The 21,509-nt window shown below is 42.6% G+C and overlaps 1 protein-coding gene across 3 annotated transcripts in view; it reads left to right on the top strand.

The window, feature by feature from the left end:
- The first annotated feature begins 770 nt into the window (after positions 1-770).
- The window catches only part of LOC135888861 (nuclear receptor coactivator 5-like), a 32,015-nt gene continuing 11,276 nt past the window's right edge, over positions 771-21,509 (top strand). For 2 of the 3 annotated variants that reach the window (XM_065416657.1, XM_065416655.1), the window contains exons 1-7: positions 771-869; positions 5,146-5,212; positions 9,479-9,511; positions 12,768-12,848; positions 13,672-13,754; positions 14,521-14,733; positions 20,075-20,201. In XM_065416657.1, the coding sequence (XP_065272729.1) occupies positions 5,154-5,212; positions 9,479-9,511; positions 12,768-12,848; positions 13,672-13,754; positions 14,521-14,733; positions 20,075-20,201 (596 nt within the window). In that variant the 5' untranslated portion in view covers positions 771-869; positions 5,146-5,153. The remainder of the gene's footprint in view (positions 870-5,145; positions 5,213-9,478; positions 9,512-12,767; positions 12,849-13,671; positions 13,755-14,520; positions 14,734-20,074; positions 20,202-21,509) is intronic. The other variant, XM_065416656.1, reaches the window with a different exon arrangement.

Below are 21,509 nucleotides of genomic sequence, written 5' to 3'. Positions count from 1 at the left end.
AATCTAACACTCTGGATTCAGTAGTGAGCAATTATCCAGTTAAATTCCATTAAAATATTGGCTATAATGTTTATCAAATTAGCAAATGTAGTTTGTAAAATGTCAATTTTAGAAAACTGGCATCACAACAAATTAATAAATGTGATCCCTATTCACATATATGATCATCCCACATAGAAACCAGGACATCACAGAGGGAATGGGAAGAGATGCGAGGGGAGGTCCCTCACAATAACGAGGACCACAAAGGGATGGGCGGGGGGAGATAGGTAACTGAGGGGTATCCCATGGCACCCACGGGCTCTACAGAGTGGAAGAGAGAGATGAGCTGCCTTGAACCCAACAGGGTAAGGAGAGGTGCCGGCAGGGGTTCCCATGGTAGTCAGGGTCCCACAGAGTAAGGGAAGGGATGGGTGCTGAGAGGGGTCCCCATGGTAAGTGGGGTCCCACAGAGGGAGAGGAGGGATGGGTGCTGGGAGGTGTCCCTATGGTAAGTGGGGTCCCACAGAGGGAGGGGAGAGATGGGTGCTGGGAGGTGTCCCTATGGTAAGTGGGGTCCCGCAGAAGAAGGGGAGGGATGGGTGCTGGGGGGGTTCCCATGGTGACCAGGGCCCCACCGGGGGCGGGGAGAGATGGTTGCCCCAATGGTTCTCTCTCTGGGGCACAGTTCCCCGGCACCACCAAAAGGGGTCACTGTGGCGGGAGGCTGCAGCCGCTGCTGGCCCCGATGCTCCCTCTTCTCCTGGCAGCGAGGGGGAAGGGGAGGTGCTTCCATTTCACCCCAAGCAGCCTCCGGCAAACCGGCGCCGTTGCTTTGTGCGCGAGAAGCGGAGGCGGTGGCCGCTGCTGCTGCGTGGAGTCCCCGAGCCGTGAGTGCGGGGCTCCCAGGGCCTGCCGGGCCGCGGCCGAGAGGGGGGCAGGTCTGCTGGGTGGCGGGCGCAGGGGCTGTCCGCCCTCCCCTGGTGTCCCCGTCCGAGCCTGGGAGCCCAGCCCCGGCGCAGAGGAGAGGAGAGGGGAGGGGAGGGTGGCGTCCACTGTGCGCCCTACGGCAGAGGGTTAAATGTCTCTGGGTCCCGCCCGAGCTCGGGATGCTGCGGGGAGCCCTGAAGAGCTGGCGGGTGTGAAGCCTTCGGCCTCTAATTACCGTTGTTTGTGCAGAGCATCCTCTATCCCCAGGCCCTTTCCGCCCCCGACACGCAGCCATCTCGGGGATGGAGGGAGCCGGCTGGCGCTAACGGGCTTGGGCTCTTGCCGGCCCATTAGCGAGCACTGAAGGAGGGCTTCTATTCAGTTAGTTATCGCTCTTTGACTCTATATTTCCAACCATTTGTTAAGCCAGGTAAAGATGCATCAATTTGTTTCTCTCCTTTTATATTGCACCATTCTGAGATCCATTGAACTTGGCACCTCTGTGGGTATTAAGCTTCCTCAATTGAGCTAACATGATTGAAAAATACACCTTTTTGCCTGTCAAGATGGGGCCTTGGTGTCTAGAATGCTGCTCTAATCAGGTCACACTGTTTTCATAAACTATATTTTGAGAATACATCCAAGTGTGCATGTATCCAGACCATTTTGCGCACTCTGTTACTTCTGAAATTATGCTGCAAAGAAACCAGTACTTAGGGTGACCATACGTCCCGTTTTGGCTGGGACAGTCCCTTTTTTAAGCCCTGATCAATTGGCAAGAGCAAACAGGACAAATGACCACTTTTGTCAAAAAAGTGGGGTCAGGCGGAACATGCGATGCCAGCCCCGGGCGATGCAGCGATGCCAGCGCTGCGTGGGGGTTCAGGCCAGCCCCACACAGTGTCCCGCTTTCCCTTGGGGAAATATGGTCACCCTACCAGTACTGGACTTCAAATTCATATTGATAAAATGTACAAGTGCTTATATATGAATGCTGGAACTCTAAATACTAAGATGGGTGAACTAGAGTGCTTGTCGTAAATGAGTAGGTTGGTATAATGAGCATCATGAAAATTTGGTGAAATGAGGATAGTCAATGGGACACGGTAATACAAGGGCTCAAATATATAGGAATAACACAGTAGGTCATGCTGTTTGGAGAATTGCACTAAAAGAAAGCATAGAGTCAAAATAAAAATCTTAAATTAATCAAATTGTACTGTAGGAGCTCTGTGGATAGAAATTCTATGCTTGAACAGTAAGAGTTTAGTAGAAGGAATATATTGCAAACTACCTGATTAGAATGGTGACAATGATTATGAAATGCTTAGGGAGATTAGAGTGGCTCCAAAGGCAGAAAATGCAATAATAATGGGGGATTTCAACTATCCTCATATTGACTCTGGTATGTCACTAGAAGCAGGGACAGCATGAATGAATGCAGCTTGTCTTGGAACCCACGTAGGAAGAGGCAATTTTTGATTTAGCACAGGATCTGGTCCAACTGGCAAATATAGCTGAACTGCTCAGTAATAGCGGCCATAATGTAATTAAATTTAACATCCTTGTAGGGTGGGAAATTGCCAGAGAAACCCACCACAGTAGCATTTAACTTAAAAAAGGGGGCTAATACAAAAATGAGGACGCTAGTTAAATGGAAATTAAAAGGAACAGTCACAAAGGTGAAATGCCTGCAAACAACATGCAGACTATTTAAAAACACTGTGATAGAGGCTCAAGCTAAATATTTTTGTCCCCCCCCCCAAAAAAACCCCAAAACAAAACAGTAAGAGGACCAAAAAAATGCCACCGTGGCTAAACAGCAGAGTAAACAAGGTCGTTAGAGGCAAAAAGGCATCTTTTAAAAATTAGAAGTAAAAATCTTACTGAGAAAAATAGGAACATAAACTCTGGCAAGTCAAATGTAAAAGTATGATTAGGCAGTCCAAGAAAGTTTTTGTGTTCTTGGCTAGTTGCTCTAAAAAAATTGCAGTTAGAATTTGAAAAGTATTTCAGAAGCAGGAAGCCTGCCAAAAAGTCAGAGGAACCACTGGATGATAAAGGTGCTACAGCAGGGATGAGGAACCTTTTTTCTATGGGGGCCGCTAGCCCACAGAAAAAATCGGTTGCGGGCCACACACAGCCCCATAGGGGGCGGTAGGGCTCGGGGCTTCCCCCCGCAGTGGGTCAAGCCGGCTCTCGTGGCTTCAGCCCCGTGGGGGGGCCTGGAGGCTTGGGGCTTCCCCTAGGCTCCGGGCTGGGGCCAGAAATGAGGAGTTCAGGGTGCGTGAGGGGGCTCCAGTCTGGGGCAGGGAGTTGGGGGGGCGGGCTCCACCTGGGGGTGCGAGCTCTTGGGTGGGGCTGGGGATGAGGGGTTTGGGTTGCAGGAGGGGACTCCAGGCTGGGGCCAAGGGGTTTGGAGTGTGGGAGCGGGCTCCAGGCAGGGTGTTGGGGTGTTGGAGGAGGTTTGGGGTGCAGGCTCTGGGAGGGAGTTTTGGTGCAGGAGGTGGCTCAGGGCTGGGGCAAGGGATTAGGGTGGGGATGTGGGGTCTAGGAGGGAGTTAGGGTGTGGGAGGGAGTTCCGACCTGGGGTTGGAGTGCAGGTGGGGGGTGCAGGGAGGGAGTTAGGGTACAGGAGGGGGTTCCGACCTGGGGCAGGGGGTTGGGGTGAGGGTGCAGGGAGGGGGGTTCCAATCTGGGACAGGGGATTCGGGGTGTGGGCTTCGGCCAGGCGGTGCTTACCAGGGCTTTGGAGCGGAGCCGGAGCACAGCTCCAAAGACCTGGCACTTACCTCAGGTGGCTCCCGGTCAGTGGTGCAGCGTGGCTAAAGCAGGCTCCCTGCCTACCAGGGCCCCTAGGCGGAGGAGCCAGGCAGCTCTGTGTGATGCATGCCCCCCGCGTCCGCAAGCACTGCCCCCGCAGCTTCCGCTGGCCACGGTTCCTGGCCAATGGGAGCTGCAGAGCTGGCACTGGGGGCGGGGGTAGTGCGCGGAGCTTCCCTGATCGCCCCAGCTCCTAAGGGCCGTAGAGACATGCCTGTCGCTTCTGAGAGCTGCGCAGAGCCGACCGGACTTCTGGCAATCCAGCGAGCGGAGACTTGCTGTGGGCCAGATGAAATGAAACAATGGGCTGGATCCGGCCGTAGGTTCCCCACCCCTGTGCTACAGGAGCACTCAGGGAACACAAGGCATTTGCAGAGAAGCTAAATGAATTGTTTGCGTCAGTCTTCACTGCAGAGGATGTGAGGGAGATTCCCACACGTAAGCCGTTGTTTTTAGGTGACCTATTTTAGGAATTGTCCAAGTTTGAAGTGTCAGTAGAGAAGGTTTTTGAATATATTGATAAATTAAACAGTAAAGAGTCACCAGGACCAGATGGTATTCACCCAAGAGTTTTGAAGGAACTCAGACATGAAACTGCAGAACTTCTAACTGTGTTATGTAACCTATCGCTTAAATCAGCCTCTGTATTAGATGACTAGAGCATAGCTAACATAATACTGGATTTTTAAAAGAGGCTCCAGAGGGGATCCTGGCAATTACGGGTCATGAAGCCTAACTTCAGTACCAGGCAAATTGGTTGAGGTTATAGTAAAGAATAAAATTCAAACAGCTAAATGAACACAATATGTTAGGGAAGAGTCAACACCACTTTTGTAAAGGGAAACCACGCTCCTCAATCTATTAGAATTTTTTGAGCATGTCAACAAGTATTTGGATAAGAGTGATCCAGTGGATATAGTGTTCTTGGACTTTCAGAAAACCTTTGACAGGATCCCTCGCCAAACGCCCTTAAGCAAAGTAAGCAGTCATAGGGTAAGAGGAAGGGCTTCTCATGGATCAGTAACTGGTTAAAAGACAGGAAACAAAGAGTAGGAATAAATGGTCAGTTTTTGCAGCAGAGATGTAAATAGCAGGGCCCCCCAAGGTTTTGTATTGGGACGAGTACTGTTCAGCATATTCATAAATGATCTGGAAAAGGAGTGAACAGGGAGCTGGCAACATTTACAGATGATAAAAAAAATTACTCAAGATAGTTAAGGTTACTGCAAAAACATACAAAGAGATCTCACTCAACTAGAGATGATCCACAAGCTTGATTATGAAATACAATATTTTTAACAAGTTGTAAGCTGTCAGTTGTTTAAAAAAATTGCAATGTACTATTGCTGTTTTAAGACTGTTTTCTCACTTCACTTGTGAAGAGAATAAATGCAATATATTTTGTTTTCCTAGGAATTAAAATGTCATCTTGGGTTAAGGTTACCAGGGGTCAAGTTCAGAAACCTATTGTGGATAACAGGTAAAGTAAAATAAATATAAACACTTGAACAATTGTTTCTACAGATACTTATGAAAACACTAACACTTATTTTTATATACGAGTCTGAGAATTGTGGTCATTTCACTGTCATTGTTTTAAAATTCAGTCACTTTAAAGAGTTGAATGTCTTTAACAAAACAAACATGCATATATAAAGAATATATAAAAAGGAAAATAGAAACAGTCACACCCAATTCTACTTACTATAATTCTATGAAATACATAATTGTATTCTTTAAAGCCCCAGTCCTGGGAAGACTTCATCATATTAACTTGATGCAGTGAGTTGTTCCATTGACTACAGTGGGACTACTTAGTGTGTGAAGTTAATCACATGCTTAAAATTGGAGCCTATGTTTAGCATGAAACAGTGATATTCTACTTCTATAATCTAGAAAACAAATTAGCTAAGCATTTAAAATATCAACATATGAACATTTGGTATCTGCTGGAAATTGTTACTTTTATCGTGTGCATTTTATGTTATGAAACAATAGATTGAAAGGAACTTTGTAGTCAGTATGAGAACTACAATTTGTAAAATTTTCTGAAATGAATATTGTATATACTGTTGTTAGTGTCATTTGTGTAACTTATAGAGGAATAAGGAAGTACTCTATCCAGTTGTTGGTAGTACTGTACTGTTTGAACACACTCTGAGTACACCTTTCAGATGTCTGTGCGAATCGGTGTTCAAAATCATTCCTAAAATATTGTGCTTGGACAACACATTTTCAATCAGTCAGTTACATTTTCAATTCTAACTTCTATGGGGTGAAATTACTCGTGTGCAGAGGACTAGCACAAAGTCTGTGCACCACTTCAACCTCAGTTGATGTCCAAAAGCAGTCTTTACGTCCTATGAGAACTTAAGTGGTGTGCAGACCTTGTGCTGGTCCTCTGTACAGGGGTGAATTTCACCCTTAAGCCCCGATCTTGCAGTTTATAACATATGGATGGACTGTTGTGCCCACAAAGAGCCATGTTGATTTCAGTAGGGCTCCATGAGGGTGCAGTAGTTTGCCTACATGCTGTAAATTGCAGAATCAAGACTTTGAACATTTTTCATATATATCAATGAGAACTAGTACATGACAAATAGGTTGTTTTTCAAATTTCATATCTCTTTGTTTTTGAAGGAGGGGGAGAAAATCACTGTGTAAAAAGGGTTTCTTTTTGTGCTTGCATAACAAAAAAACAAAAAGCAATCTTGCACTGAAATTAAGCGTGAGAAATCTCATCCACAATGATAAATTTGACATTCTAGTGCTCTAGTGGAGGTCAGTTTGCGACTCAAAGAATTTCATACACTTCTTGCTGTAATTGTTGTTAAACATTTCAAAGGAATGGGCATAATAATTCAGAGCTAAATGGATGAACTGTGAAAGTAGAGAGCAGGGTTCGGTTGTGGAGCCTAGTCTCCAAGGATTGGGAAGCAATAATTCACAGTTTTCTTACAGAGGAACTACTGTGGCTAATTATCAGCCAGTGTGCTGAAAGGTTTTGGCCTTCCACCTATTTTCAATGTGGATATTTGCTCAAGAAAAGGTTAAGGGGTTGGGTAAGGCCTAGAGTTCCCTCGTTTGCTCAAGTGGTATTATGGCTGAGGTTAAGGTGTCCAATAAAGGACCAAAATGAAACTAGATTACAACTTGTCTACATTAAAAGTATATTAAAATAGATAAGACGGACTATCTTTACAAAATATCTTTTGAACAAACGTACTCAAAGTAACACAGACATCAAAGCATTATCATATCAAGGGTAGAGATTGAAAAAAATCGTGTGCCTGCTCACCAGTGGGAAGCCTTCTCTGCATGCAGAGGCCTAACCAGCACTTCTTTGCAGAATTCAAACTTTCATATAAAAAACCCAGACTGTTTCTAGCCACTTCTGTTGTGAAGATGACCTACTGAACATAAGCCAATGTGGTGGTGGTGGTTTCCTGAGTCTGCAGTGCCTCATAGCTGTGCCCACTAGCAATGTAAAATTAATAAGACTAATCACTCCTATTTGTGTGGGCAACCCTGTGGGCAGCAATGAAATAGTTGAGAGTATCAGTTTTGGTCTGCTGGCATCTGGCAAAATCTCATCAGCATAAATCAATGCTAGAATTTTTCATGTCCCCCCCCCCCCCCCCAAATAAATAAATAAAAAATGGTGTGGGAGAAGACTAGAGTACCGGAAGCTTTTTCTGTGTTTTCCTTGCAGTATCCAGAGAGCGTCTTTTCCTTTCCAGTAGCTAGAAGTTGGTGAAGCTTCACATTTTTCAGATATCAAGTAGCCAGATGCTGATATGAAAGCTGGAGCCCAATGCATGAATTCTAGCACTTCCATTACCTATGGCAGGAGGTTGTACTTTACAACACGTGATTCTTCCTGGAGCTCACTGATGTGGAGGCTCTCTACTTATCTTTTGTATCTATCATTGGCTAGTAGGTTTACTCCTCTAGCTAGTAGATATTTAGTAACTTTGTCAATTTTCTGACCTTTGGGACACTAAAAGTCTTGACCTACACCAAGAAGCAATTTTTAGATTAATGAGAATTGACCCAGGAGGCACTAAGTCAAAACCTATTTCTTTATCTTCAGACCTCATGTAGAACTTCCAGGATATTTCAAAATGCTGCTTCTTTTTTTTTTTTTTTTAAACTCAAGCAGTTAAATAGAACCTGACACCATCAGTTGAATTTAAGTAGCTTTTACATTCTCCTGTCCAATGACATTCATTTGAGAATAGTCAAAATAAATGAAGTAAGACCAAACAGCTGTCCTCATTATACTACCATTGTAGCTTGAAGAATCTGTTTCTTCTAAGTAATACATCTGTCAGTGTAATCCTAGATGTAGCTTTCTGCTGTCGTGCATGAAGCCTTATAACTAACAGCTTAAATAGAAAGGCTTAGAGTACATTTTGATTTCTCAGTAATTAAATGCACAGAATATCTGAAACTCAGAGTGTGAAGACCCCTGCATGTTCAGCACAGAATTAGATATGAAGTGTCTTTTCTTTATGGTACAGAGAGGAAAAAAATCTCTCTCTCTCGATTGGTACAGGATCTTTTGGCATCCATTTCTAGTCCTCATAGTGGTACTTTGAGCATAATCCAAGAGCATCTGGTAGCAGTGTCTATAGGAGATAATTAGGACAGCTCACTTGTTTCTTACTTTCCTCCTGTGCTGGTCGTCTTGTTATTTCTCTGTACAGTCCACTCTCCTATTGCACCATGTCACTTTAAAGTTCTAGTGTTAAAATTTCAAGCTATTGTAGAAGGTGTTTGAGACTAGATCTTCAGCCAGTCCCACTTTTGCATAAGACCATTTATTTATTATTGTAGCTACTTCATCCAGAAGTTCTGGAGGATTAAGATTATTATCCTAATTTTTGTTCAGTTACACAAGGGTAATTTCTTACTCAATTTCTAATTCTTTTCTGAATGGCTTTCTAAATTTCATGTTTAGCAAGCAATTACCTTTATTTCTTTCCAAACTTTCATTTCCCTAAATACAATTAATATACAGATCCAAGAACGTCTTTTGGTAAGGAGATCAGAATTTAGGATTTCTTATTTTGGCCAACAATTATTCTTGCCAGGTGAACAAAATCATGTATTTCAAAACCCTTTGAAGTTTGTCATGGAAAGGCCAGCTTTACCAACAAGCTGCATCTGGAAAAAGGGAAATCTTTTGTTGGACAGTAGCAGAGCAGCCAACTGGATCATTTTTGGGGTATGTTGTATAAATACATATAAAATATTCCTCTGTACACATCTCTTGATAGAATATTAGAAATGGCAAGTTTAGGAGCAATCTAATGCCCTGCTGTATGGCTCATAACTGCTGCATAGCTCATGGCATGAGGGATAAAATATAGATTACTAGTGTTAGTAGTTGAATTTCATTTAATCAGTATCGCTAACTCTCCTTTCTTTGCTCTTTTTCTCTTTCTACAATTGAGGTGAGTAAGGTTTGCATATGCCTCTGGGTACTTGGGGCCTACAAGAGATAGCTTCAAGGAACACACCTACTCCAAAAATCAGATTCCTTTACAACACAACACAATTTCCATTTTTTCTTTAGCTTATTCGCTCCTTAAAACATTTTATGATAATCTGAAAGTGTGGTGCATAAGGTCTGTGCTGCTGAAGAAATTCAGCACATTTTACTAATCTTGATTTAACTGCTGTTTTTTTACGGTTTGTCGTCAATATAACTTAATCCAAGCTCTTTTCATTTTGGGTCCAGGCATAGACCCGGATGGATTCCACGCCTTCTGGAGTAAGTAATATGCAACAGATTTATTGAGTTTTTAAGTAGATTATAAAAAGGTGGACTTTTTCTTCATCCAGTTTTGTGTGTAAAAACGCTATTGTGCATTCTATTTGTAAGCGTACACATGTTTTCCCTTCTAGATGTCTTCATAAGTTAGACTTGTATCAAAGTAAACAAAACTCCTTTAGTTAAATGTTAGAGGGGACAATCTTACAGTTTTTGTTCACTTTTCCTTAATATTCCTTTAGTACTAGCATGAATGAGTTCTTGATCAGTCTTCAGGTCTTCACAATGTGCATATTATTTTCCCCAGTTTCTTCTATTCTTACCATTTTCTTTTCCCAAGTAGTGCCTCCTTAGCCTCTTATCTCCCTCTTCATTTCCTTCCCACATTTTCATATTCTATTTTATATTACCAACACAGTGATTTAAGACTTTTATCTGTTTCTCCCAATTATGAGATAAACATTGATACTTCCCAGAATGACTATTTTTGAAGAAATCCTGCAATGTGAACTAACTCTACAGTTGCATTCTTTTACTGGCTTTCTCAAAAGTTTTCTGATAATGGATGAAAACTTATAGAAGTTACTAGGTTTGTGTTTGTGGAAACAATATTTTATTTAGAATTATCCACCTTAGATTCCTGGCTATATCAGATTATTCCATCAAAATAATTAAGACTCCTGGAGAATCCAAATTCTTACTAACTAGGTTGAGAAACTAAGTTTTTAAAACTAAACTTCTGATCTTTTGGATATGGAAGTGTCCTCTTCTATTCTTTGCAGAAGAATTTTTGGACTACTATTGGGACCACCACTTTTGTCCATCCAGTCATCCTTTCATCCTTGTCTCTTTCTTGCTATCTCAGCAGCAGCTTTGCAATAGCACAGCCCAAAAGTGCTGATACTGGTAGAGCTGGCTGCAAGTGCAACAAGATAATGTTGCAGAATCCTGGTCCATTTCAAATGGCTGACATCTCCCAAGATGTTAGCACTTCTGTACTTGAGCAATGTGGTAATCTGTATTACCTGCTGCTGGGACCATTTATCTTGTGGTAGATTGGACCTACCTTATCAAGGTGCCTGGCATGCAACTAAGCATTAGGCACATCCAGTTTATATATAGTTAGTTCCTGAATAGTTTCTTGACGTGCTAGGATTTCCAAAGCAGTTTTCTAATTACCATGAATAGCTATCAGTTCCATTTTTCAGGTGATAAAATATTTGTAACTTTGACAACATAGTTAAAATATGAATAACTTAAGTCAACTACAGTGTTTATTTCAAGTGAAGCTGGCTCTCTACTGGTGTTGCAAGATTCCTGATCTCTTGACAAGAGATTTTGTCTTAACTTTACCTTTTCTCCTATTGGTTAGTTGGCATCCAAATATCATGCTGCTTTTCTTTGTGGCTACTGATTTTGTTTTTGGACATCATCCTAGTCAGCCTGTGTTCCCATTCAAAGCAACTTACTTTTGACTTGTTCATGTTGAGCCATCTGCTTATTCCTTTTATCCTATGGACTTCATATTGGCACTACCCTCATGAAACAAAATTGTACCAAGCCTACGTGATCCTTATCAAATCCCCAGGCACTAGGTCTATTAGTGACTTAAGTTTCTCATACTAGCCCCTTCCCCTATTCACCTCAGAGTAAGAAGGTTTTCCCAAATAACTGTTGTGATCCTTTCTGTGTCCAGTCCTTTCTCTATGTCAAATCCTATCTTGCTCTTCTTTCTGATGAAGTAGAACTGAAATATTATAGACATTAGAGATCAAGTTCTGTTAGGGCTTTTAGTCAATCCTCTTGCCAGTGCAGAAAAACTTCATTCTCTTAACTGTAATACATAAACTAAACTCATTTTCTGTCCTTAATTTGTATGCAAATTTAGGGTGTCTCTTCATCAAGACAATTAAAACAGTATGTTTGTGTAAATATACACATTAGATTGTCTCCCTGTTCCCCCACCCTTTTTGTGTTGCTTGTCTTAGACAAGGTTCCTGCCCCAAAGAGCTTACACTCTAACAGTTTGTACAACACATAGCACTCTTGAACCCTAATCTTCATTGGGGCCTCTGGCTACCACCATAATCTAAATATTAAGAATAAGAAAGAGAAGCACTCACCTGTGTCCTTTTGTGTGAAAATATATTTGGCTTTGTTAGCATAGGCATCTCTTGCAGAACAAAATGAACCAGTGTATAGGATTGGATTTTTATAACAAATTAAATGCTTAAAATTATAGGTAAACTGAAGTTTACTACCATTCAAAAGCCTTGCTTAAATTACATTTATATACTTAGTTTTTACCACATCTTGTTATGGGCAACAAATCAGTTAAGTCTTTACTGCAAGATCTAAAATCAGTTGTGTTAGCATGTGCTTCAGACTCTACACTCACTAGCAACTATGGGTTCAGGGGAAAACGTTAGATCATCCAAAGCTACAGATAGAGGTGGTGTAAGCAGAATGTAAATAACACTTGCCCTAAAATGTCTCATCCGTGATTGCAAAACTTCATGACAGCTGGTATGACATCAACATTTCATTAAAAGGAAGAATAAAACATCAGCAGAAGCTGGCTGTGAACAAAATGTAGCTGCCTTGTTCTATGTTATAAGGCATTTTTTTCTAAGACTGTGTCTACTCTTCAAGCTAGGGATGTGATTTCCCCTGCTCCGACACACACGATAGCTCTTGTTGAGATAGCGCAAGTATAAATAATAGTGCAGCTGCGTTAGCACTGATAGCGGCCATGGAAGGATGGATGAGCTGGTTTCAGGCGAGTCCATACTCGGCCCGGCTCAGCCTTGCCTCCATGGCCACTGCCAGTGTTACTGTGGATGCACTGCTATTTATACTTGAGCTATCTTGATGAGAGCTAGTGTCAGTATGTGTGAGGAGCAGAGGAATCGCTTGCTGTGTAGACCTAGCTCAATGCAGGCAAAACCTTACAAGGAAATATGAAAGTGTCACTGGCTTACAGATGCCCAAGATTTGTGAAGGAAAGTTTTTGGGAATGTTTTGTCTTCCTTTGACTGAAAGGAAGATATGTTTTGCTTCACCATAATACTGCAGCCCTGGAATTAAGCAGATTCTTTTATAATAGCATTTGTTTTAAAACCAAAACAAACAGGAATTTGGAAAGTCCATTAAGAACTTTAGAGTTACCAGTATGTAAAACAAGCTTTTTAATTGTAGCCATGCAAAAGCTCTTTTGATCGAACATACCTAATCTCATATTTCTTGTTTCTCTTAGCATAAATCCTTATAGACCATACCAGAAAAGTCCTTATTCTCCCCAAGATGGTTATTCAAAGGACTTTGAAGATCTGAATAGGTAAGACACAGTTTTCAATAGGATAACTATGTAAATGATTTAAAGGCTTTATGAACAACCCATTTGTCTGTAGGAAAATACTTCTGTCTATAAACAAGCTCACTTTTGTAATGACTATGTTTTGTCACTGATATTTACATGACAAGAATTTGTATATCTGTTAAAACTTCCTAAATAGTTGTTGAGTGGTGTTTTTTTTTTAAACACCTAGTTTGTTCGTGGTATCTAATGTATAGCACCTGGGCACCCTACAGTTGTTTTAAAATAGAGTTAAAATAAGACTATTTTTATATGATGGTCAGACCCCAGTAGTAAAACTTACCAAGGTTGCACCCTGAAAACACCAAACTTTGAATCTTCAGAGGGGTGAATTTTGGAGGAGAGAGCTGTCTGTTGAAGATGCCCTGCCACTGATCTTAGAGTTCAGTCTCTGGAGCAGAGAGCAGAAATGCCTCCACCAGTCTTGACTGAACTATAGCAATTGGTTCCAAGAACTTTCAGGGCTTTATAGATCATTGTACAATGATCTTCTTTTTTTTTTTTTAATTTTTTTTTTTTAAATGTACTTTAGTTTTAGTGAAGCTACTTGGGCAGTCAAATGCTTTTTAATGGAAAATTAGCTTAGTCTTTAAGTATGGAAAGACTAACACTTCTCACCTCTCCATGGCTTAAAGTCATCTATTCTGAAATTCAATATTGATAACTTGTACACTACTACTGTTTTAAAACCTTTATCTTCCTAGTTTGTGAGGATATCTGTATGAATTGGCCTGCTATAATGTTTTGAATATATTTTTTCCCCAAAATATTATTTCCTCCTTAGTTTTGAAGAACTATTTGGACAACAGTATGACTATTCAACAGGAAATGAAGATTACTATGAGAGATATCAGTATTCCCAAAAAGGTAAGAATTTATAACTAATTGATATTCCTTTTTGTTAGAATATACCCCCTGCAGCCTTTGTGTGGGTCTGCAGGAGAAAGAGGAACTCGGTGGTTTGGTCACAGAGTGCCTGGCCTTTAAGGGAACTTGGGGCCCAACCTCACATTTGACTGATCAGCTAGGGATCAGGTTATTGTAAAAGCCAGCAGGTGACTTGGTAGCAGGCCCGGAGCAGGGAGGCTCTGGTAAGAAATTCCTGGCTCATGTGGGAGAGCTACAGGAAGCAAGTTGGCGCCTTTGGCAGGCCCTGGAGCTGGATGACTCTGGCAAATGGCTGGGAAAAAATTAATCATGTGGGGAATCAGTAGGCCTCTTCAAAAGACCTTGCACTGAGAGGAAGAGACAGTTGAAGTATTGTGTTAGCCTGAGAAAAGGGCCCAAATCACACTCTAGTTATGGTGTCAATCTTTCCTGGCTGGGGAGACAGGCCAGCAGTCTACAGGCTTCTTTAAGGGTCTCCCACTCCCTGTGGGAACTCAGCTTCCTCTTGGGTTTGGAAGGGATGATTGGGTTTATCCTGGACGATTGTCTGGTCTGAGCAGCACATTAGAAGCCCAGGGACTCTTATGCATCCAAGCCCTTTCCCCCTGGCTGGGACATCATTACACACTCAAAGCAATAGCTTAGATGCTGGCAGGGAAGTAGTCCAGCGGAATGGGAGCATGGGGTGCCTCCTGGTGTGAGGGAGTCCCGAGATACATCAAGTTGATGGCGGTGGTCCCGGCAGGTCCCAGTCTGCATGAGACCCCAGGGATACCCGGAAGACAAGAGACAGAAGTGGCAGCCCAGCAGCCAGGTTCTTCCAGGCGACAGGATCCGGAGCATGAATCCTCAGCAGTGGAAGCTGGCCTAACCGCCCCTTGCTCCCGAGAGAAGTGGAGAACAGCAAGGGCTGCAAGTGTGGTCCCCCCGGCAGGGGTATCTCCTTTGCCGGTAGTGGGTGAGTTTGGACTCTGGGGAGTGCAGAGGGCATATACTTTGGAAGATGCACCCAGACAGGTGGAGGGCGGAACAGGACGGTACGGTGTGGAGGGCCATGCCCCTTCCCCTATGGACAGAATCAGAGAACTAGACAGGCAGCAGATTTTTCCACAGGGACAATGGAGGGAGCCTCTGAGCTGGAGGATACCCCTGGAGCTCCTCTTGGGGAGACTGGGTGGGTTTCCACAGAGGGTTCCATCCCATTTGCCCTGGGTTCCCCAGGCAGTCTGGGGTACAGGCTGCAGGTGGAATTACTATTCCAGCCAGGTGGCCAGACTTAAACACCGTTGTGGATTCTCTGGTCCTCAAATTACAGAAGTTTGTTCTTCTTATCCCCAACTTCTGTTGGGGAATCTAGCATGGGAACCACTGCATGCCCAACATGGACTCCAGTTTGGGGTAATGGCAGCAGCCAAATCGATTCTGGTCTTATCAGCAGGGTAAGAGCTACCAATCAAGGAGGGGTAGGAATGCAGGTGGTGAATCTCACTTAGGCTTGCAATGTAGGGATAGGGGCCAAGGCCATAGAGATGGGTACATCACAGGGTGGTGTGGAGCAGGTGATGTGGTGGGTTCCCCTGCAGCTGTCAGCTTTTTGTCTTCCAGGTGAAAATAAGACAGGCTTGTACAGGAATGCCATCTCCAGTTGGGGGTGCACCTTCTTAAAGCCACTTAAAAAAACCCACAGAAATATTCTCATTGTACAGGGAAGCAATGATGGAAGGTAGAGTGCAGAGGAATAAGAGGGACACTGAGAATGCGAGATATCAAAGGGTGGCTTGAACCTGGGAAAACTGACAACCTGCCTTTTTGATATATGCTGGGGTGATGTCTGGCAAATATCTAGAGAAGCTCAGCCTTGTACAAATATATGTACATATTCTATTGGGTCTGCAATACATTTGGGGGTATAGCATGGGCCCATTAAGACGAGGAATTTAAGTTACAGGCTGCATGCTACATTTCCACAAATGAGGTGTGACAGGGCTGATAATGGCCTCTGGTTAGAGCAGATGATCCTGACTTGGTCAGTGCCATTCATACATACCAACAGCAGTTTATTGTTTCCACAGCAGGCTAACCAGAGATCTGATTCTTGCAGTAAAGTATGCTGGGACTTCAGTGAAGGTGGATGTTTTTGGAACTTCTGCAGATAAAAAATCACATGCGAGAAGTGTTTCGGTGTTCACCGGGCACTCATTTGCCACAGCATTTGTGGAAATTTCCAGACCAGTAGAAGGAGGGATCAGTCAGATGCTCCCTCTATCCCCACACACAGGACCAAGTAGCAGGAATGGAGGAAGGAGCTTTATCTCCAGCTCAAGGTGCTTTGGGTGTTTCCCTGGGATTACCCTAACAAGATAGATGGGGCATATTTTTGGGCGGAGTTTATAGTAGGATTTGGGATACCATATGAAGGAGTTGGAATTCACACATCTCAAAATTTGACATCGGTAGAGGGTTTGAGAGACCTAATAAGGGGCAAGATTTAACAAACTGTTTCTAAGTGAATTACAGGGCTATTAATGCACTTACCTATGACTGACCTGCAAGTTTCTCCTTTGGATTTGGTCCCCAAAAAGGCACCAAGGAGTATTGGAAGCTCCATGTATGATGCAATAGACCGGGAATTATGTTCAGAATGTTACTCTTCTTTTGGTACCATTGTGAACATGGTGAGGACTTGCAGCCCCAGGGCAATTTTAGTGAAATGTAACATTAGGTTGGCTTTTTGACTGCTACCAGTAAACCCCCTCAGATTTCAGACCTGTAGGGTTTTATTTGGTAGGTCGGCTTTTATTTTGACAAGACCATAGCAGTGGGATGCTCAATATCGGGCTCAGCCCAAAGCTGGAGGTCAGTGGTATGGGAATTGGGTTTACAGCAAATAGCAAACTACCTGGATGCCTTCTTGTTTATGGCCAGGGCAGATTCTAAAGTGTACCAGCTTGTTGATCTCCTGTTAGCAGTAATCACAGGCACTGGCTATCAGAAGAAAAAGGGGATCAAGTTAGATATAGAGACTGGCATCCCTAGACTTTCTGTGCATAAACTTGCAGAATTATTGGGATTAAGAAGGACAGAGCAGCCAAGTAGATTATGCTGCATGAACTGCAAGCTGTTGTTTGCCTTCTTAGTTTTGCATAGATTCATAGATTCTAGGACTGGAAGGGACCTCGAGAGGTCATCGAGTCCCGTCCTCTGCCCGCATGGCAGGACCAAATACTGTCTAGACCATCCCTGATAGACATTTATCTAACCTACTCTTAAATATCTCCAGAGATGGAGATTCCACAACCTCCCTAGGCAATTTATTCCAGTGTTTAACCACCCTGACAGTTAGGAACTTTTTCCTAATGTCCAACCTAGACCTCCCTTGCAGTTTAAGCCCATTGCTTCTTGTTCTATCCTTAGAGGCTAAGGTGAACAAGTTTTCTCCCTCCTCCTTATGACACCCTTTTAGATACCTGAAAACTGCTATCATGTCCCCTCTGTCTTCTCTTTTCCAAACTAAACAAACCCAATTCTTTCAGCCTTCCTTCGTAGGTCATGTTTTCAAGACCTTTAATCATTCTTGTTGCTCTTCTCTGGACCCTCTCCAATTTCTCCACATCTTTCTTGAAATGCGGTGCCCAGAACTGGACACAATACTCCAGCATGCAGACTGGTAGTTCCTGGATAGGCATTTTGTGCCCTGCCATCAGCTGCTATGTCAGGGATAGCTAGGCTCAGCCATTTTAAAAGTATGAGTAAAGAAATGAAGATGAATTTATGGGCATGGAAACAGCTCAGTTCCTAAATCACTTTAATGGAGTTACCTTTTGGAGAGAGGAGTGTCTCCTGCTAGATGCCTAGTTGGGGCAGAGACAGACCTGAAAGTTCACTCATGCATTGGGGACACCAGGTTTGGGGCCTTTACCAGGGTGGGTAGTGTGCTTGGAGATGCCTAGTGATCATATACTCTGGGAGATAGTATACTGGGTTCCCCCCCCCCCATTTTAGTTGCAGTGATGATCTGGGGGAGAGGAGGTCACAAACAAGTGAAATTCTATAGCAACAACATGGCATTGGTACATATTAACACCCACTCCCCCAGGTCACTGAGTTACAAGGTTGGTGAGGGCACTTGTCCTGCAGCGCTTAACTTGTAAAATCTATTTTACTGCTAACATGTGCCTGGGATTAATAATGGCATAGCCCATGCTGTCTTGATTGCAGGTGGATGGATTTCGAGATTTGGCACCAGGACCTGACAAGGAGCCTGAGCAGATGTCGCTGGCCTTTTGGAACCTTGGCTCGTGACTGTGCTTGGATTAATGCAGAGATCAGCAGCCCCATGAACGTTTAGGGTTTTAGAGAATTGACTCAGTTTTGGGGTAGGCTTGCCCGAGATTTGGCCAGTTCCTGAAGCGTGTGGTGTCTGATACACCATGGGCTGGCATCAATGAGTGTCTCAGTTGTTTATCAGCATCACCTTTTCTAGCAGTATGTTGGGTATTCTGGATCCTTGTGGCGGGTTTTTAGTTAGGAGGCTGTTAGATGAGTGGTCTCGCCCCACAGGCCTTACAGAAGATCCCTGATGAGCCATCATTATTCAGATTCTTTGGGATCACAGGTATGTTAATAGAGCCAGTATGCAGATTTGAACAAGGCAGCTGTATTAGTGGGCTTTTTTTTTTTTTTTTTGAGTGTTTAGTCAATGAGCTCGTGCCTACATCAGCAAGGGGGTATTTCAGGTAGAGCTTTGGAATTTAGGGACTTATATTGGGGGAGCGACCAGTCATTTTGACTCTGATAATGTCAATGGATTAGGGAGGGGAAGGGGAGTCTATAGTATTGCAAGAGTTTGGGAAGGCAGGGACTTGCCCAGTTAGAGCTTTAAGGACCTACATATTGCTGAGGCTGGCTAATGGTGGGCCACTCTTTCTTCCTGTTGACAGGAGTTTCTCAAGAAAATTCCAGTTTGTGGCAGTCTTATAAAAGGGGCTTACATTATCAGGTTCCCTGCTGGTGAATTTGGGTACCATTCTTTCAGGATCAGGGCAGCAACTTCCTCAGTGCAACTGGCAATAGGGGCTTGAGGGATATAATTGGTTGATGGCATCCAAATGCATACTTGGTGCATATGAGGCCTCCAGTTGAGAATTAGAGACCAGTGGTGTGAATGTGCTATGTTTTGCTGCATACCTGGTTTTCTGGATCAAGGGAGCAGGTGACGAGATAATGATTAGATCTGTGGGCACAATATTGTTCATTGGGCCCAGAAGTAGGCAGACGGTTGCCCAGAAGGTTCACAATATTAGGCCTTGGTGAGGAGATGATTGCATAGAAGGAGGAGCATGCTCTGGGATTAGCTGATATCCGCTTACACTCTTTGGTAGCCATCTGAAACGATTATTGTGCACCAAGGTGAAAACAATTTGGGATCTTGTAAGGGAGTTGACTTAACAACTAGGGCAAAGAGACAGGGCAGAATAGGACCTTTTCCTATGGATATCTGTAATCTGGTTTGAAATCTTGCAGCAGAGATTATGGTAGAGAGCCACCAGGCCTCCACATGTTCATGAGGCCAGAAAATGTGTAAATCAGAAAGTGATTACGTTTGTAAAAATCTATTGCGTTACCTCGGCTATTCAGGGAAGACTCTGACAGGGACTTAATATATTTTTGGCCAATGTTAGTGAAGGAGTTGTTAACCTATGGGAACCTGGTTAGGGATGTGGGGAGGTAGCCAAGCTAATTGCTGCCACCTCCTGATTGCATGTTTCCAGTGCAAGAACTTTTTAAATAGAGGACTGGTTCCTTGATGAACCAGAGTTGGAAGTGGATTTAGGGGAAGGCATATTCTAAAGAAGATGGGGGAACAGGGTTGGGCCTCCGAATGTCTCATACAGTGAGGAACCAACCCTTCCCCCCCCCCCCCCAGCATTTTAGACCTAATATGAGGGGTGGGCAGTGGGCTAACAATGGGCTGGGCTCAGGTTTGGAGTGGGGTCTGAAGACAGTCTTCCACCAGGTAGAACAGATTTAGGGAGGAAGGGTGACATGCATAGGATTAGTTATTACTGGATAATTCCCATATGAGTTAATAAAATTGTTGCCTAGTTAAATCACATTCCTTGTGTCATGTCTGTCTTGCTGTGTGTCCAAGACAAATACATTTTTACTAGTTTCACAGTTCACTTTTTAGTGGACTTCTCTGTTTCCACAATACTTAACTGAGTGGGAAAGACACCTGAAGCTCCGATGCTGGTTTCCAGTCACTGTTACCTTTTAATCAATTTGTTCTTTGATTTTAGATGATGACTATACCAGGGATGATCGTAGGGAGAAGCTATACCTACAGTTTTACCAGCAGATACAGAAAGAGTATGATAAAGAAAGACCTTCTGACTGTATCATTGTGGCCATCAGCAAGGAACAAACGTAGGTTTCTAATTTAAAAATGAGGTGTTTAAGGTTTCCAGTTAAGACGTTCACTTAATTATACTGTTCTCTCAGAGCTGAGGATGTAGGTAATATTTGAGTGTTAAGCCTACTTTTTCCTCTCTGAAGTTCCTTAACATAATTCTATTTAGTCTTTTCTAAAGTATTTTAAATTGTTATGCATCTCCTAGGCCACTGAGCATATTAAATGTGCATGGGGGCACACGGAGGAACTTTTAAAAAGTTACTTGTAAAGCAAATTAACTCTGACTCAACTCTTAATTTTTTTGTTTACGTTTTAGCATTTAATAGGAGAATCTTCTTAGAAACCATGAAATCTAATCAATATAAAATAATGTTAAAAGTAGATTCATATCCTACATCTGTCCTTGAGTCACCTTGACAATTTTTAATATTTTACATATTTTCCTAATGTAAAAAAATGTTTTTCTCTGCAGCTGCCAAGTGAAAGATCCACATAAACAAAAGGGAAACTGGCTATATACAAGCCACTATCAAATGTGCAAACTCAAATAGGTTTTATTCTCTAATCTTTTAGTCATGTTAAATGGTGCTTACAGCAAAAGAAATAATAATAAAAAAAAAATCTGAAAGTTTTAAGTGCAACATCCCTTTAAACTGAAAGCAAATTTTCTAGTTTTTTTTTCCTCTTAGGTAACTTGGTTTTCTTTCAGATTAATCCTTATGAGGAATGAAGTCGTCATAGCAAGACCTTACATTTTCTATTTAAAGCATTTAGTGTCATTTTTTAACAAATACAAAGTAAAGGCTTGAAGCATCATGAAATTACATATATGGCAAAACAAGAGAGTTAAATGAGGCAGAGTGCAAAGAACTTTCTTCTTGGTTATCCTAGAACTATTAACTTTCATATCATAATTGTCCATCTCCTGGAGATGACCAGGATCAACTTCGATATGGAGGTCTTGACAATCCATTGATAACATTCGTCATAGGCTTTATTTGAGGACCAGGAGGATTGGTTCAAGAAAGCTTAACTTTAACATCCAATGTTTAGTTAATGTTCAATATCATCACTTAAATTGTATTTATTTATTTCTTGCCTCCTCCTACATTTCCATAACAAAATGAACGTTTTATATTTAGTGTCCAATACAAAATTAATTACCAATATGCTATTTTTAAATGGGTTAACTACATGGAAACTTATAGATAATAAACCATACTTTTTAGAATCTTACACAACTTCTAGTAAGGGAATCAACAACTCATCAGTCTAAAGCAGTGCTGATATTGCTGCTCTCCTTCGAGTGTTGGATCCTGGTG

The sequence above is a fragment of the Emys orbicularis genome, chromosome 14 (genome assembly GCF_028017835.1).
Source record: "Emys orbicularis isolate rEmyOrb1 chromosome 14, rEmyOrb1.hap1, whole genome shotgun sequence".
In the NCBI taxonomy this organism is placed as follows: domain Eukaryota; kingdom Metazoa; phylum Chordata; order Testudines; family Emydidae; genus Emys; species Emys orbicularis.
This window is presented reverse-complemented; position numbering and strand designations above follow the sequence as displayed.